This window comes from Malus domestica, chromosome 10 (genome assembly GCF_042453785.1).
Source record: "Malus domestica chromosome 10, GDT2T_hap1".
Classification (NCBI taxonomy): Eukaryota; Viridiplantae; Streptophyta; class Magnoliopsida; order Rosales; family Rosaceae; genus Malus; species Malus domestica.
The window spans coordinates 17,515,974-17,533,934 of record NC_091670.1 but is presented as its reverse complement, the minus strand read 5'-3'; the positions used below and the strand labels follow the sequence as shown (position 1 = coordinate 17,533,934).

The following is a 17,961-nucleotide window of genomic DNA, read 5'->3' as shown; positions in this document are numbered from 1 at the left end:
GATGGACTACATCCGCACAGCTTTCGAGAGGCTGGAGAAAAACAACGTCAGGTACAGGTTCGTCGTCGATGTGGCCGGTAGCCGGTAGCCGGTAGCAATCTTTGAACAATAAAATGAAGAAAAACACAAGTCCATGTTTATTGAGGAATCTGTTTTATATGGCTCAACTCTCTTCAATTGCTAATTCACCATACATGTACTACGCTGAACCGTAGCTATTCTATTCAATTGACTCCAAAATATCTTTTGGTACAACAGGAACAGAATCTTCAAAACACGTCGACTATAATTTTTCAAAAATTTATGTAAATGAAAAGCATAGATTTGCAGACAAATCGTAGCATTCGATACATCTCTGGGATCAATGTTCATCTCTCAAAACACACTTGATGCCCTATCTTTGTTGGTCCAATCTTCATTCACAGTGGTAAAATGACTACAACGGAAGCCACACAAGCTTTTTCCAATGTGACCTGCTGCTGATAATCATATCATGCATAAGCAATCAAGAATCCGCCGATGCCTTCTCGAGTTGTGGCCTCTCAATTAGTAACCCAAGCATGACATATATGTGCCGTCTTAAATGTTTGCCTCAATTAAATCCATACTCGTTGACTAAAGTACATGTTCATAAAGTATCTTGAAGGACTGAAGCCACTCAAAATCACTGCAGACGGGAAACAAACAATTTTGACACTAGGTGTACGGGAAAGCAAACTCAAAAGAGAGAGTTCATGCAACACTTACAGATCGGAGAGAGGACAATGACAACACTGATTGGATACAGGAAGAAAGTGGTCCTCTCCAGAAAGGGCAGCACTGCAAAACATAGGGCATGCAATTAGTATGACGCACAAAGGCAAACTAACTCAAGTTCCTAACAAAGAAGTACATCATTGACAAGTATGTTTCATAGAGTTCTTATCGTATATGGAAATGAAAAAACTCAACAAGTTGCATTCGAATCTAAAGTTATTGCGTTACATTACAAGCTGATGAGCCCACTTAATTGGAAGAGAACTCCAGAAAAGAAAAACAGAACTTGAAGAGAATTCAATATTACTGACTATAGAGGAGAATGCTAGAATTGAAATGTAAAAATCTATAATGCTGGCCACCTCTCATCTCCACCGCAAGTGGTGGAAGCTCTACATATTAATGCATATTAATGCATAGGTGAACCGTTTAGATGGTTACTACTTACTAGTCTATGTTTGACAAATCAATTGCACATTTCGCTCATTAGAAATATGATTGAATTCATTAATCTTGGCCTTTAAGCAACATTACTTTGTATCCACATCCAAAACACCGAATGAACCTAAACATTTGAATGAAAATTTTCAAGCACAGAACGGAATCATTAGCTTACCATCATAACCTAAAAAGTTGAGATAATGATAGTATGAAGTGGCCACCATGAATATCAAATTTGATAGCAATACAGGAAGGAAGCCATGAGCTACCAAAATTGGTGATAGAAAATAATGGATCACTGCAGAACCAAGACACCAAAAGCATTATTTCACACATTTGAGAATAAAAATATGATAAGGAAAACATATTTTTGTATTAACTACCATAAAGCAGAACAAACATCGGGAAGAAAGAGTTGCAGTGCACATCAAACGCGTACAGCCTTCAATTGACCAAAATCACAACAAAATAATTGATCAGAAGGTGAAACAAGAATCGAAATAAAAGTTAGAAATACACATATAATTTAAATTACTAGTTCTGGGAGATTCAATCAATCTAAAATCATATTCACATACATAACATGCACATGAACGTACATGCTGATGATATAGGATCAGGAGAAAGACTAAGTTGAATTGTTCAGTAAGAATCATATTGCTAATAAAGTGGAAATAAAGGATAATGGACTCACCATTCAACATGCTGCTCAACAACATGGCTATTCGGAGCCTCTTCACGGAGGTAAGAATTAGTCAAAAACCTGCATGAACATTGAGAAGTGGACTTTGCCATTAGATGAGCAATACTTCACACTGTGGTGTCAAGTATGAATGAAGATTGAGAACTCTATAGATAAGGAGACTGAGAACTGAAAAAGTTATAAAAGAGACTCAGAACTAAAATATTTACACTTAAAAGTTCTCCAAATATTAGTTTCCTTCATAGACTTTTGAGAAATTAATAATGTGTTGTTACCAGCAACTAGCTATTTATAAGAGACCCAGATTCACGTTTACACCAAAACATATGAAATCATCAAACATTTCACTCTCATATGTTCATGCAACTAACATGATCTTTGTCTTTAGATAGATTGTTTCATACTCACTACTTGCTTATATAGTGTTAGGATTTTTGGGTCGTCAAATATGTCCTAGTCGGTTTGGGTTTGTTTTAGGAAAATTAGAGGTATACCGATTCTTGTCCTAGAGCGATTAGGAAAGAATTTCAGTTTTCCTTATTGAATTTAGGTTTGGATTTCTAGAAGTCTATTTGGATTTGGATAAGTGTAATTTCCTTAATCCACTTAGAAATAGGAATTCAATCAGCCTTGGGACATGTAAGCCTACCCTATGCCTATATATAGGGTGCAGCAAGGCCTAATTTTTTAGAGAGAGAAAACAACCAGAGACAGCCGAGAGTTTTGAGATTAGTTCTAGGGTTTGCAAAAGCTCTATAATCTCTATTATTAATCAAAGGAGCGGTGATTTCTCTACCTAGAGAAATCATAACTGGACGTAGGCAAAAGTTCCGCCGAACTAGTATAATTCTTGTGTGTTTCTAAGTTTTTCTATATTTGCTAGTTTAGTCTATTGTCGTTAGTTACATTAAAGAACAAGGTCTAGTGGGTGTGTTTTTTCAACAATTGGTATCAAGAGCTAGGATCAAGGTGTTCTACGAAGTCAAAAGGGAAGATGAATGTGGATCCAGGACCTGCGTTAAAGCCCTTTGACGGCAATGATGACTTCACGGACTGGCAAAGGATGATGAAGAACATACTGATACAGAAGGATTTGGATGATGCACTCAATGGTGAGAAGCCGGAAAACATGACAGAAGCAACATGGACTAAGGTTCTCAAGAAGGCCAAGAGTTCCATCGAGATCCATCTTACAAGATCAGTTCGGTCACACATCACCGAAAAGATGACTGCCCAGGAAGCATGGGAAAAGCTGGAGAATGATTATATGGGCAAAACCATGTCCAATAAACTTTTTCTAAAAGATGAACTATTCGGGCTTCGACTAGGAGGTGATATTGAAGATCATGTATGCAGGTTCCAGAATTGCGTAGTTAATCTTCAGAAGGTCGAAGAAACTTACAAAGATGATGATATGGCTATCATCTTGCTGAGGTCTCTACCTTCATCTTTCAAGCACTTTCGAACAACTCTAATGTTTGGAAAAGAGTCCCTGAAGCTTGAAGACGTAATTCAAGCTCTTCAGTCATATGCTAAACTGGATGATATAACTAAAAGCTCTCAAGGCCTTTATGCCAAAGGCAAGGAGAAGGGACGGGAAAAGACAAAGGAAGAAAAAATCGGCAACAGAAGTAGGTCAAAATCCAAAAAGAAAAAGGAAAAGAAAGAAGGTTGCTTCAAATGTGGTTCAACCGATCAGTAGAAAAGGAAATGCAAGATTTGGAAAGAGAAGAAAGCCAAGATGGAAGGAAGCTCAGGTTCAGCTAGTGCAATCACCGAGCATGAGAGTGACGGGGAGCTTCTTTCAGTAACATCAGGCTCTAAGGCTTTCACAAATTGGATTTTGGATACTGGATGCACTTTTCATATGTGTGCAATATGAGAATGGTTCGATACTTACAAAGAAGTCAGCAGCGGGGAAGTCTTAATGGGGGACAATTCTTCATGTCCTGTAAGAGGAATCGACACTGTTCGAATTAGAATGATACGAGCTTTGGGGAACGTTAGAAATGTCCCTAGACTAAGAAAGAATTTGATTTCCTTGGGTACTTTAGATGAGGCCGATTATGGGTACAAGTCTAAAAAATGAAGACTCAGGGTAACCAAAGGGTCGCTAGTGGTAATGCAAGGTGACCTACAACCCAATAAGCTGTATAAGTTAATTGGGACCACCATGGTCGGGGGAGCAGCTGTTTCTGAAAATCAGAGTGTAGAAGACAAGACTGAACTCTGGCATCATAGGCTTAGGCACATAAGCCAGAAGGGGTTGCATGAATTACACAAGCAAGGCCTGTTAGAAGGCGTGTCATCTTGCAAACTGGACTTTTGTGAATACTGTATTCTCGGGAAGCAAGGAAAGGTATCATTCGCAAGTAGCAGTGCAGATAACCGAAGCAAAGAGCAACTCAGCTATATTCACTCAGATGTTTGGGGCCCTGCACCAACTAAATCAAATGGTGGAGCCAGGTATTTTGTTACTTTCATGGATGATTTTTCTAGGAAGGTTTGGGTTTATTTCATGAAGCATAAATCCGAGGTTTATGCAAAGTTCAATTATGCTCTTTAACATTAGTCGAGATCCGACTACTTATCAAGAAGATATAGTAAGTGATGAGCAAGATGGTTGGATAAGTGCTATGACAAAAGAAATGGAGTCTCTTTACAAGAGCTTTGTTTGGGAGTTGGTTCCTAAGCCCAAAGACAAAAAGCTAGTTGGATGCAAGTGGGTATTTAGGAAAAAGGAAGGACTACATGAACAAGATGCCGTGAGATTCAAAGCAAGGCTCGTGGCTAAGGGGTACTCACAAAAGGAAGGGATGGATTATGATGAGATCTCTTCACCTGTAGTCAAGTATACTTCTATCAGATTACTTTTAGCAATGGCAGCTTAGCATGATATGAAGATTGAGTAAATGGATGTGAAGACAGCGTTTCTTCATGGGGATCTAAAGGAGACGATTTTCATGGCTCAACCAGAAGGGTTTGTTGAATATGGGAAAGAGAACCTAATATGTCAGCTAAGGAAGTCCCTGTATGGCCTGAAACAGTCTCCAAGGCAGTGGTACAAGAGATTTGATTCCTTCATGCTGAAAATCAATTTTAGAAGATGTTTATATGACTGTTGCGTGTACTATCATGTATTCCAAGATGGGATGATCGTATTACTATTGCTATATGTGGATGACATGTTAATTGCTTGTCAAGACAAGTCTAGAATTGAAGACTTGAAGAAGATGTTGAGCAAGGAGTTTGACATGAAGGATCTAGGTGCTGCACAGAAGATCCTTGGCATGGAAATTCAAAGAGGTAGGACAGTTGGAAAGATCTGAATATCACAAGCCAAGTATATTCAGAAGGTTCTTGAGAAGTTCAACATGCAAGAAGCAAAGGTAGTCTCGACTCCCTTGGCAGCTCACTTCATGTTAAGTGGGCAACAATGTCCTACGTCCGAGGAAGAGCAACAAATAATGGAAAAGGTGCCTTATGCTAATGTCGTGGGCTGCCTCATGTATGCAATGGTATGCACACGTTCCGACATAGCTCAAGCAGTCAGTGTCGTCGTTTCCAGATACATGGCAAATCCAGGAAAGCAACATTGGGATGCAGTCAAGTGGATTTTGTGTTATTTGAAGGGTTCTTGGTGACAAAGGATTGCGTTTGAAAACAACAACAACAACAACAACAAAGCCTTTTCCCACTAAGTGGGGTCGGCTATATGAATCCTAGAACGCCATTGCGCTCGGTTTTGTGTCATGTCCTCCGTTAGATCCAAGTACTCTAAGTCTTTTCTTAGAGTCTCTTCCAAAGTTGTCCTAGGTCTTCCTCTACCCCTTCGGCCCTGAACCTCTGTCCCGTAGTCACATCTTCGAACCGGAGCGTCAGTCGGCCTTCTTTGCACATGTTCAAAATCACCGGAGCCGATTTTCTCTCATCTTTCCTACAATTTCGGCTACTCCTACTTTACCTCGGATATCCTCATTCCCAATCTTATCCTTTCTCGTGTGCCCACACATCCCACGAAGCATCCTCATCTCCGCTACACCCATTTTGTGTACGTGTTGATGCTTCACCACCCAACATTCTGTGCCATACAACATCGCTAGCCTTATTGCCGTCCTATAAAATTTTCCCTTGAGCTTCAGTGGCCTACGACGGTCACACAACACGCCGGATGCACTCTTTCCATCCAGCTCGTATTCTATGGTTGAGATCTCCATCTAATTCTCCGTTCTCTTGCAAGATAGATCCTAGGTAGCGAAAACGATCGCTTTTTGTGATCTTCGCTAGATTGCTCCAGTCATTAGTGTGGATAAGTATATAAATGGATAGAGATAGGAAAGCAAACACAAGATGTACGTGGTTCACCCAGATTGGCTACGTCCACGGAATAGAAGAGTTCTCATTAATTGTGAAGGGTTTACACAAGTACATAGGTTCAAGCTCTCATTTAGTGAGTACAAGTGAATGATTTAGTACAAATGACATTAGGAAATATTGTGGGAGAATGATCTCGTAATCACGAAACTTCTAAGTATCGGAGTGTGGTGTCGTCTTGACTTGCCTTATCTGTCTCATAGGTAGATGTGGCATCTTCTCTGGAAGTACTCTTCCTCCATCCAGGGGTGGTATCTTTAACTGGTGGAGATGCACAAGGTAATGTATCAATTTCACTTGAAGCTTACTTGTAGTTTCAGGCTTGGTCAAGCGCGATACAAACCATGTAGTAGGAGTCCCCCAAGTCGCCGAGCTAGGGGGTCTGCTGAAAGAGGTGACAGACAAGGTAAGCAATCAGAGCTCCGACTGATTGTTCACCTTCTCCCCATCTTGCAGCAGCATGAAGGATAAAGAGAAGAAAAATGAGAAGAGATGATATGAGATACTTTTGCTTTTGAAGAAGTAACTTTCCACAGGCTTATTCTTGAACTGAGCTGGAGGGTTTTCTGGTTTCCTCCAGAGTATAAGGCCGACTGAAGAATTTGAGGGTCAAAACAAGTCCATCAAATCTAGAGTACGTTCCACCCTGCTGATATGGGATACTTTTGCTTTTGACAGAGTAATGAATGTATCGGCACGTGTGCTGTTACGCTTGTCTCCACATGCTTCCTTGTATCCTTCGCACTTGCCCTATCTGTTCCTCAAGCAGATGCGGAATCTTCCCTGGAAACATAAGATGTTGAAGATGAGTACTCGAGAGCAATGCCAGGTAAGTAATCAGGTAAGGGGTTCCAGGCAGTCAGTTCCTGGCTGGAAGCTTGATTCCAAGTGCTGACTGATTGCTCTCTTTCTCCTTGTCTTGCAGGTAAAAACAAGGCCAAAAGAAAAGACAGGGAAAAAGCATGATATGGGATACTCTTGCTTTTAACCCTGATGATATGAGATATTCTTGCTCTAGTATAGCTTGTTTGCAGAGGTATTATCGGGGGGAAAGAAAGCTGAATATTTCGAAAGGCTTCGTTGGGAGTGCCCTCTCAGATATGATGAAGGGTTGAGCATTTTTGCAGGTCTGCCTGTCCGTTGGGGATGGAGGTCGACATATATAGGAGTCTCCCTAACAACAAGTAGTAATGCTATTCCTTTACCCTGCTTGGTCATAGCACGGTAGTGGGAGCTGCCAGTTTCACATGTTTTAACTCTGTCAAAGCACTTTGAAAAAGTGGTCTGTGGTATCTGGCTCTCGAGATTCGGAGAACGATGCCTCTTCGATTTTTGAGAAAGCAATCATGCTGGGGGTATGACTCTCGAGATTCGGAGAGCAGTGTCTCTTCGATTTTTGAGGAAGTAATCATGTTGGGAGTCTGGTTCTCGAGATTCGGAGGGTGGTGCCTCTTCGATTTTGGAGCAAGCAATCTTGTTGGGAGTGTTGTCTCGAATGTGAGTAAAGGTTGGGCATGTTTGCTAGTCTACCTTGCCACGAAGCACAAAGGTTGACACACAGGGACTTTCCAATTATCCAGCAATGGTACTGTTCCTTTACCCTCTCTTCGATTTTGAGAAAGTAGTCATGTTGGGAGTCTGGCTCTCGAGATTCGGAGGACGGTGCCTCTTCGATTTTGGAGCAAGCAATCTTATTGGGAGTGTTTTCTCGAATGTGAGTAAAGGTTGGGCATGTTTGCTAGTCTACCTTGCCACGAAGCACAGAGGTTGACACACAGGGACTTTCCAATTATCCAGCAGTGGTACTGTTCCTTTACAGTTGTGGGTAATAATATGGTAGCTAGACCTTCAAAATTTATGTGTCTAAACTTTTGTTAGTGCTGTTTCTTTGCTATTCTTTTACCTTTCTTAGTCAGAGCGATGTAGTGGGAGCTGCAAGCTTCACGTGCTCAACTTTGGCAGAGAACTTTGGCAAAGTTATTTGTGGTACCCATGAGCTATTGTTGCGTGTGGGAAGTGGGTGATTGAACAGTAAGATTCATGTGCTTTCTACTTCACCAGAAGTCTTCGACAGAATGCCCATAATTTCTGCAAAGCTGAGTGTGCGTGTGACAGGTGTTGACAAGGCTAGAAAAGTAGGTGCCTCTTCGATTTCTGAGATCGGCCCTCGTGGTCTCTGAGCAGCCCAGCTTTTGAGAAAGCGAGCGCCTCTTCGATTGATTCGGAGAACGATGCCTCATCGATTTTTGAGAAAGCAATCATGCTGGGGGTCTGGCTCTCGAGATTCGGGGAGCAGTGTCTCTTCGATTTTTGAGAAAGTAATCATGTTGGGAGTCTGGCTCTCGAGATTCGGAGGGCGGTGCCTCTTCGATTTTGGAGCAAGCAATCTTGTTGGGAGTGTTTTCTCGAATGTGAGTAAAGGTTGGGCATGTTTGCTAGTCTACCTTGCCACGAAGCACAGAGGTTGACACACAGGGACTTTCCAATTATCCAGCAATGGTACTGTTCCTTTACCCTCTCTTCGATTTTTAAGAAAGTAGTCATGTTGGGAGTCTGGCTCTCGAGATTCGGAGGACGGTGCCTCTTCGATTTTGGAGCAAGCAATCTTATTGGGAGTGTTTTCTCGAATGTGAGTAAAGGTTGGGCATGTTTGCTAGTCTACCTTGCCACGAAGCACAGAGGTTGACACACAGGGACTTTCCAATTATCCAGCAGTGGTACTGTTCCTTTACCCTTGTGGGTAATAATATGGTAGCTAGACCTTCAAAATTTATGGGTCTAAACTTTGTTAGTGCTGTTTCTTTGCTATTCTTTTACCCTTCTTGGTCAGAGCGATGTAGTGGGAGCTGCAAGCTTCACGTGCTCAACTTTGGCAGAGAACTTTGGCAAAGTTATCTGTGGTACCCATGAGCTATTGTTGCGTGTAGGAAGTGGGTGATTGAACAGTAAGATTCATGTGTTTTCTACTTCCCCAGAAGTCTTTGACAGAATGCCCATAATTTCCGCAAAACTGAGTGTGCGTGTGACAGGTGCTGACAAGGCTGGAAAAGGTTGGAAAAGTAGGTGCCTCTTCGATTTCTGATATCGGCCCTCGTGGTCTCTAGGGAGCCCAGCTTTTGAGAAAGCGAGCGCCTCTTCGATTTTTGAGATTGGCCTTCGTGGTCTTTGAGCAGCCCAACTTTTGAGAAAGCAAACGCCTCTTCGATTTCTGAGATCAACCCTCGTGATCTCTAAGCAGCCCAGCTTTTGAGAAAGCAAACGCCTCTTCGATTTCTGAGCAGGCGCCTCTTCGATTTCTGAAGCTTCGTCGAGTGCAGATTTTTATAGGGGCTGGCATTAAGTTCCAAAGCACACTTAAATCTCCACCAGTAGAAGCTTCATTCTTGCACTTCTAAGATCTTGATTTGTCCGACCTCTTCTCTCTTCAACACCTTTGAAAATGTCTGGCCCCTCCGACCGTCGTTTTGACTTGAACCTTGTTGAAGAGGCAGCCCCGGCTTCTCCAGACAACATATGGCGCCCATCCTTCGTCTCCCCTACTGGTCCTCTTACCGTTGGGGATTCCGTGATGAAGAATGATATGACCGCTGCGGTGGTGGCCAGGAACCTTCTCACTCCCAAAGATAACAGACTACTTTCCAAACGGTCTGATGAGTTAGCTGTTAAGGATTCGCTGGCTCTCAGTGTTCAGTGTGCAGGTTCTGTGTCTAATATGGCCCAACGCCTATTTGCTCGAACCCGCCAAGTTGAATCATTGGCGGCTGAAGTGATGAGTCTCAAACAGGAGATTAGAAGGCTCAAGCATGAGAATAAACAGTTGCACCGGCTCGCACATGACTATGCTACAAACATGAAGAGGAAGCTTGACCAGATGAAGGAAACTGATGGTCAGGTTTTACTTGATCATCAGAGATTTGTGGGTTTGTTCCAAAGGCATTTATTGCCTTCGTATCTGGGGCTGTACCGCGTAATGAAGCTCCAAATGATCAACCTCTGATGCCTCCTCCTTCTAGGGTTCTGTCCAGTACTGAGGCTCCAAATGATCCCCCTCCGGTGCCTTCTCTTTCTGGGGCTCTACCGACTGCTGAGACTTCTCCTAAGCAACCTTTGTGAAGGCTCCCTCTTGTGTGCTTATTTTGACTCATGTATATGTACATATTTGTAGCTTATCGGGGATATCAATAAATAAGCTTTCCTTCATTTCAACGTATTGTGTTAAATACACCAAAGCCTTCTTCGCTAAGTTCTTTGAATTTTCTTTTGTTAAAGCTTGTATGTTGAAGCTTTCTGAGTGGAGCATGTAGGTTGGGGTAGTGTTCTCTTAATTTCCCGAATGAGGAAAACTTCTCGGTTGGAGACTTGGAAAATCCAAGTCACTGAGTGGGATCGGCTATATGAATCTTAGAACGCCATTGTGCTCGATCCTGTGTCATGTCCTTCGTTAGATCCAAGTACTCTAAGTCTTTTCTTAGAGTCTCTTCCAAAGTTTTCCTAGGTCTTCCTCTACCCCTTCGGCCCTGAACCTCTGTCCCATAGTCGCATCTTCTAATCGGAACGTCAGTAGGCCTTCTTTGCACATGTCCAAACCACCGTAACCGATTTTCTCTCATCTTTCCTTCAATTTCGGCTACTCCTACTTTACCCCGGATATCCTCATTCCTAATCTTATCCTTTCTCGTGTGCCCACACATCCAACGAAGCATCCTCATCTCCGCTACACCCATTTTGTGTACGTGTTGATGTTTCACCGCCCAACATTCTGTGCCATACAGCATCGCCGGCCTTATTGCCGTCCTATAAAATTTTCCCTTGAGCTTCAATGGCATACGGCGGTCACACAACACGCCGGATGCACTCTTCCACTTCATCCATCCAGCTTGTATTCTATGGTTGAGATCTCCATCTAATTCTCCGTTCTTTTGCAAGATAGATCCTAGGTAACGAAAACGGTCGCTCTTTGGTATTTCTTGATCTCCGATCCTCACCCCTAACTCGTTTTGGCCTCCATTTGCACTGAACTTGCACTCCATATATTCTGTCTTTGATCGGCTTAGGCGAAGACCTTTAGATTCCAACACTTCTCTCCAAAGGTTAAGCTTTGCATTTACCCCTTCCTGAGTTTCATCTATCAATACTATATCGTCTGCGAAAAGCATACACCAAGGAATATCATCTTGAATATGTCGTGTTAACTCATCCATTACCAACGCAAAAAGGTAAGGACTTAAGGATGAGCCTTGATGTAATCCTACAGTTATGGGAAAGCTTTCGGTTTGTCCTTCATGAGTTCTTACGGCAGTCTTTGCTCCTTCATACATATCCTTTATAGCTTGGATATATGCTACTCGTACTCCTTTCTTCTCTAAAATCCTCCAAAGAATGTCTCTTGGGACCCTATCATACGCTTTTTCCAAATCTATAAAGACCATGTGTAAATCCTTTTTCCCATCTCTATATCTTTCCATCAATCTTCGTAAGAGATAGATTGCCTCCATGGTTGAGCGCCCTGGCATGAACCCGAATTGGTTGTCCGAAACCCGTGTCTCTTGCCTCAATCTATGCTCAATGACTCTCTCCCAGAGCTTCATTGTATGACTCATTAGCTTAATACCCCTATAGTTCATGCAATTTTGTACGTCGCCCTTATTCTTGTAGATAGGCACCAAAGTGCTCATTCGCCACTCATTTGGCATCTTCTTCGTTTTCAAAATCCTATTGAAAAGGTCAGTGAGCCATGTTATACCTGTCTCTCCCAAAAGTTTCCACACTTCGATTGGTATATCGTCTGGGCCTATTGCTTTTTTATGCTTCATCTTCTTCAAAGCTACAACCACTTCTTCCTTCCGGATTCGACGATAAAAGGAGTAGTTTCTACACTCTTCTGAGTTACTCAACTCCCCTAAAGAAGCACTCATTTCATGTCCTTCATTGAAAAGATTATGAAAATAACCTCTCCATCTGTCTTTAACCGCGTTCTCTGTAGCAAGAACCTTTCCATCCTCATCCTTGATGCACCTCACTTGGTTTAGGTCCCTTGTCTTCTTTTCCCTTGCTCTAGATAGTTTATAGATATCCAACTCTCCTTCTTTGGTATCTAGTCGTTTATACATATCGTCGTAAGCCGCTAACTTAGCTTCTCTGACAGCTTTCTTCGCCTCTTGCTTCGCTTTTCTATACCTTTCACCATTTTCATCAGTCCTCTCCTTGTATAAGGCTTTACAACATTCCTTCTTAGCCTTCACCTTTGTTTGTACCTCCTCATTCCACCACCAAGATTCCTTTTGGTGTGGGGCAAAGCCCTTGGACTCTCCTAATACCTCTTTTGCTACTTTTCGGATACAACTAGCCATGGAATCCCACATTTGGCTAGCTTCCCCCTCTCTATCCCACACACATTGGGTGATTACCTTCTCTTTGAAAATTGCTTGTTTTTCTTCTTTTAGATTCCACCATCTAGTCCTTGGGCACTTCCAAGTCTTGTTCTTTTGTCTTACTCTTTTGATATGTACATCCATCACCAACAAGCGATGTTGATTAGCCACGCTCTCTCCTGGTATAACTTTGCAATCCTTACAAGTTATACGATCCCCTTTCCTCATTAGAAGAAAATCTATTTGTGTTTTTGACGACCCACTCTTGTAGGTGATCACATGTTCTTCTCTCTTCTTAAAGAAGGTGTTGGCTAAGAAGAGATCATATGCCATTGCAAAATCCAAGATAGCTTCCCCATCCTCATTTCTCTCCCCAAAACCATGGCCACCATGAAAACCTCCATAGTTGCCTGTCTCCCTGCCCACGTGTCCATTTAAATCTCCTCCTATAAATAACTTCTCCGTCTGAGCAATTCCTTGCACCAAGTCTCCAAGATCTTCCCAAAATTTCTCCTTCGAACTCGTATCCAACCCTACTTGAGGTGCGTACGCACTAATCACATTGATAAGTTCTTGTCCTATTACAATCTTGATTGCCATGATTCTATCTCCTACCCTCTTGACATCTACAACATCTTGTACCAAGGTCTTGTCCACGATGATGCCAACACCGTTTCTCGTTCTATTTGTGCCCGAATACCAAAGTTTAAACCCTGAGTTTTCTAGATCCTTTGCCTTACTACCAACCCACTTAGTTTCTTGTAGGCACATAATATTTATCCTTCTCCTCACCATAACTTCCACTACTTCCATAGATTTTCCCGTTAAGGTTCCTATATTCCACGTTCCTAAACGCATTTTGCTCTCTTGAACTCTACCCTTCTGTCCTAGCTTCTTCACCCTCCCCCGTCTAATAGGATCAAAGTACTTCTTTTGTGTGTCCCGGGTAAAGTTGATAGGAGCATATGCTCCCAAACAACTTTGAGTGGAGTCGTTCGAAAAGAAGTTTCTATGGCCCCCTTGCTCATTTAACACTGCATCCGGGTGCCGATGGAGATACAGCGACCCTTGCTCACTTATCACTGTGCTCAGGCCACACAGCGCGCCACTTACGGGTGACGCCCTAGCTTTAGCGCGATTTTGTTCTGGATTCATTTTCATAAGGATTCGACGTGATCATGGAGTGCCGGCTGTCGACTACCTGACGCCCTCCCCCTCCTCCTTTATCCGGGCTTGGGACCGGCCATGTAAGACATAGGCGGAGTTGGATTGCGTTTGAAAAGCAAAAAGAAAATGCAGGAGTGTTAGGATATGTGCATGTCGATTATGCAGGGGACTTGGACAAGAAAAGGTCAACTTCTAGTTATGTGTTTACATGCGCAGGAGGACCAATTAGTTGGAGGGCACTACTGCAACCAATTACAGCTTTGTCGACCACAGAGGCAGAGTATATTGCATTGGCCAAAGCTGGAAAGGAAGCAATTTGGCTTAGTGGCTTGGTAAGTCAAATGGGAATCACTCAAGATTGTGTGAAGCTGAAGTGTGATAGTCAAAGTGCCATTCACTTGGCAAAGAATCAAGTTTTTTCTGGAAGATCAAAACACATTGAAGCAAGGTATCATAGAATCAGAGATTGGGTGGAGTCTAAAGACATTTGGATTGAAAAGATTCATACGGATGACAATGCCGCAGATTAAGATAGTGATGGCCAAGATCAAAGTGGAGCACCTCCTCACTTGAGGTGCAATGAGGCAAGAAGAAGATTGCCAAGGTGAAGACTCTTGAAGATTTCTAGAGCTGCTTCAAGAAGGTTCAAAGATACTCTGGGGTGCAAGGATCAAGACTTGGTTTTACTTACCAAGGTGGAGATTGTTAGAATTTTTGGGTCGTCAAATATGTCCTAGTCGGTTTGGGTTTGTTTTAGGAAAATTAGAGGTATACCGATTATTGTCCTAGAGCAATTAGGAAAGAATTTCAGTTTTCCTTATTCAATTTAGATTTGGATTTCTAGAAGTCTATTTGGATTTGGATAAATGTAAATTCCTAATCCACTTAGAAATAGGAATTCAATCAACCTTGGGACATGTAAGCCTAACCTATGACTATAAATAGGGTGCGGCAAGGCTTAATTTTTTAGAGAGAGAACAGCCAGAGACAGCCGATAGTTTTGAGATTAGTTCTAGGGTTTGCAAAAGTTCTGTAATCTCTATTATTAATCAAAGGAGCAGTGATTTCTCTACCTTGAGAAATCACAACTGGACGTAGGCAAAAGTTCTGCCGAACCAATATAATTCTTGTGTGTTTCTAAGTTTTCTATATTTGCTAGTTTAGTCTATTGCTGTTGGTTACATTAAAGAACAAGGTCTAGTGGGCGTGTTTTTCAACATATAGAAGCCTTTTAGTGAATGTTTAAGTGACTAGGAAACTCAAGGTGGCTTGGCATCGACAGGTGACATCAAACAAACATGTTTTCCTACTTCTATGGAAAATAGCTTTGTTTATCTAAAAAATTGGGTAAGAAAATACAAGAAATTTGGTTCCACAAAACTTATTTGTTCCTTCAATTTTTTCATGAAACAATTGGGCCTGAATAAGAATTAAGAACTAACATATTTCAGGGATCGGACAATACGAGTTCACATTAGTGTTAGAGAGCACTAGTTCTTACCAGCAAAATGTAGCCAGAAGCATCCCGATGAACAAAAAATGAAAAAACAAAACGGAAATAACTACAAAAACAGCATGTGCAGCACTATGGTCGTACCTGAAATAATAAAAATAATATATAAGTCAACAAGGGATTCCTCACAGAACTCTTAGACCCGTCTAAACCTATAAAAATAAATAAATAATATAAACTGCAATTAGGCTAGAACTTTTGAGGCAAAGGCAATATCAAATTCAGATGAACAACTAAATCCAAAATGCAACTATTACATGTAGAGTGTAGGATTAGCGAACAGTAAACTTACGCGGCACAATAAGCCAGAGTTGCAACTGCAAGTAGAACGCTGCAGATTACAACAAAAGCAGGATCATCGCGTGCCCATTGATTCTTAGTTTCTGAGACCAAAAGGAAAGTAAACCAATTTTCAATTGCATCAGATGTAGCAGAAATATTTCACAATTTTGACATGTAATCACTTCGAAGGCACACAAATAAAACATCTGCTTCTTATTTTTCATGGAAAAGGGACTTACGCTTGTGATATTTAGTGTGCTGATAGCTGCATCAGTCGCACAGTTCCACATACAAGATACAAAACTCATTATTAAGGAAATCATGAGCAACAAAACACAACAGTAATGAGGATACTGATGATCTGGAAAGGTGAATACTTACACAACTTTCGGTGAGGTGCATAGGTGAAGCATTTGCCAAAAAGTATATTCAATATCCATTTGTTGCCACTAAAAAACCAACAAAAATCAAAAGAAAAATCATTGGTACATGCCTACAAAATCAAAATTATAACAAACTGGATGTAGCATGCTAACTTGTTACTGATGAAAATGTTCTAGCTTCTAGAACCAAAGTTAAAAGAGATTTCAAAGAGACAACAAAACAGACACGGATGTGCTGAAAAAAAATCCGGATTTCAGACCTATACCCAACACCTGGTTATGCAATAGATAGGACTAGAATTCCAAATAACATGATTATACATCAACTCAATGTTCAATTTGCTTCACATCCAAGAAAACTTCTTGGTTGCCGAAATTGATATTTAGTTTGTAATTTGCACAGTACACAGCCTTTATTTAGCAGATCTGGATGCCCTAACAAAATGCAGACTAATATACATGTACCAGGGTCTCAATTAATGTGCAGGCACTGTAAAACCGGGATTCCAAATGAGACTAAAAACTTACATCAAGCTGTGTGGGTTACATCAAGTGAAAGGCTCAAAGTATGATTGAATTAGATATATAGACGCGATCTCCAACCCCCTCCCAGTAATAACATATAAAATCATTTATTTGGTCTATCAGCCGCTTTATCCAAAATGCTAAGTTACTGGATCTCTGTATTGTTGCTCTGAACCCACCATGGTGGAAAGTTCCTCTGTTCTCTTACTTTCTTAAGCCATTTCGCAACATCAGTGTAAACTTTAGTTTTGCCATTTTGAAAGTGTGCAGTACGGAAATATTTAAGCGCTGATTTCTGAATTCCAGAACCGAAGCATCACACCGACTTCACTCCGATATCTCTTTTAAAAAAGAATACCAAAGTCACTCTGTTTTAACCTAGGGCAACTTCTCCACGTGAAACTAGCTCAAATGCACCACATTTCCCTAAAATACCTTCCCCATCTAAAAATGTGATGTTCTCCACATTCAACTGAACAAAGAACTCTCAAAGTCTTCCGAGACCGATGCCGACAAACCTTACCAGCCCCTCAAACAATTGATTACAAATGAGGCCGAACGCACTTGAAAACCAAAAAAGAACCCAAAATTCGGCCGCACATCCACATTCCAGAGCAATCAAAGGCACTAATTCTTCCAGAATTCAGAGTTTTTACAACATTATTCGTCGAATTAGATCCAACCCACAAATTATGAAATGCTTAAGCAGAAAATTAGTACGCAGATCAGATCTAAAAGTATAAACCCAGACAATTAGAGACGAAGAAAGCACCTTGATTATTCTCCGAAGGTACTGAATGGGCATGGGGTTCGTCCGAGATGAAGAGGACGACGACCGCCCTCTCGACGTTGTCGGCAACATCTTCCTCTCTCTCTCTCTCTCTCTCTCTCTTTCTCTCCTATCTCTGTCTCCTGATTCCTCTGTGCTTCTTCGCTTGGAATTCTATGCACCTCCTCTTTGCGGATCTACAAAATCTCTGTACTTACCACCAGCTCTCTCTCTCTCTCCCCCTTCTCCTCGAAAGAGTTCAGAATTTTCAGATGGCAGGAAGCGAACGTAGAAACAACGACTACTTCAGTTCCCTTTGCGCTTACGGCCCAAGTTTCGATCAATTCTCACATTGGGCCGGACCTGGATTTTGAATTGTGAGGTTGGATTGTGATTTCTCTATACTAAGGTCTTATGAGCAATAGGCAATTCAATCTCATTAAATAAATAGAAACTGTAAATAATAAAGTAATTGTTTGTAGTGAACAATAATTGTCCGAGTACATCTTCAGTCCTAATCTGAATAGCCCAAGCAATTTATATTAAAATATTAGTATTTTTTGTTTTATAAAATAATAACAGATAACTTTATTTTTAATTTTGGATAATAATAAAAGATTGGTTTAAATAATATTTGAAAATATTGAAATGTAGTGTAAACTAGAACTGTGGAAGAA

The 17,961-nt window shown here is 41.3% G+C and overlaps 1 protein-coding gene across 1 annotated transcript; it reads right to left on the bottom strand.

Moving 5' to 3' along the window:
• Positions 1 to 114: 114 nt before the first annotated feature.
• On the bottom strand, positions 115 to 17,670 carry LOC103424488 (uncharacterized). Its single transcript, XM_029109642.2, has 10 exons — positions 17,288 to 17,670; positions 15,989 to 16,056; positions 15,847 to 15,872; positions 15,618 to 15,708; positions 15,314 to 15,409; positions 1,892 to 1,960; positions 1,581 to 1,639; positions 1,373 to 1,495; positions 748 to 819; positions 115 to 667 (listed from the first exon to the last, which is right to left on the bottom strand). Exons 1-10 carry the CDS (start codon positions 17,375 to 17,377, stop codon positions 597 to 599), a joined length of 765 nt encoding a protein of 254 aa, XP_028965475.1. The 5' UTR covers positions 17,378 to 17,670; the 3' UTR covers positions 115 to 596.
• Between the last annotated feature and the right edge of the window lie 291 nt (positions 17,671 to 17,961).

Excerpts from the sequence above, each read along its gene's own strand:
- LOC103424488 (XM_029109642.2), bottom strand. The coding sequence starts at position 17,377 with ATGTTGCCGACAACGTCGAGAGGGCGGTCGTCGTCCTCTTCATCTCGG. Across the intron at positions 1,496-1,580 it reads GATGTTTGTTCTGCTTTATG|TGATCCATTATTTTCTATCA; the intron begins GTAGTTAATACA and ends TTGGTTCTGCAG. Across the intron at positions 668-747 it reads CATTGTCCTCTCTCCGATCT|TGATTTTGAGTGGCTTCAGT; the intron begins GTAAGTGTTGCA and ends TCCCGTCTGCAG.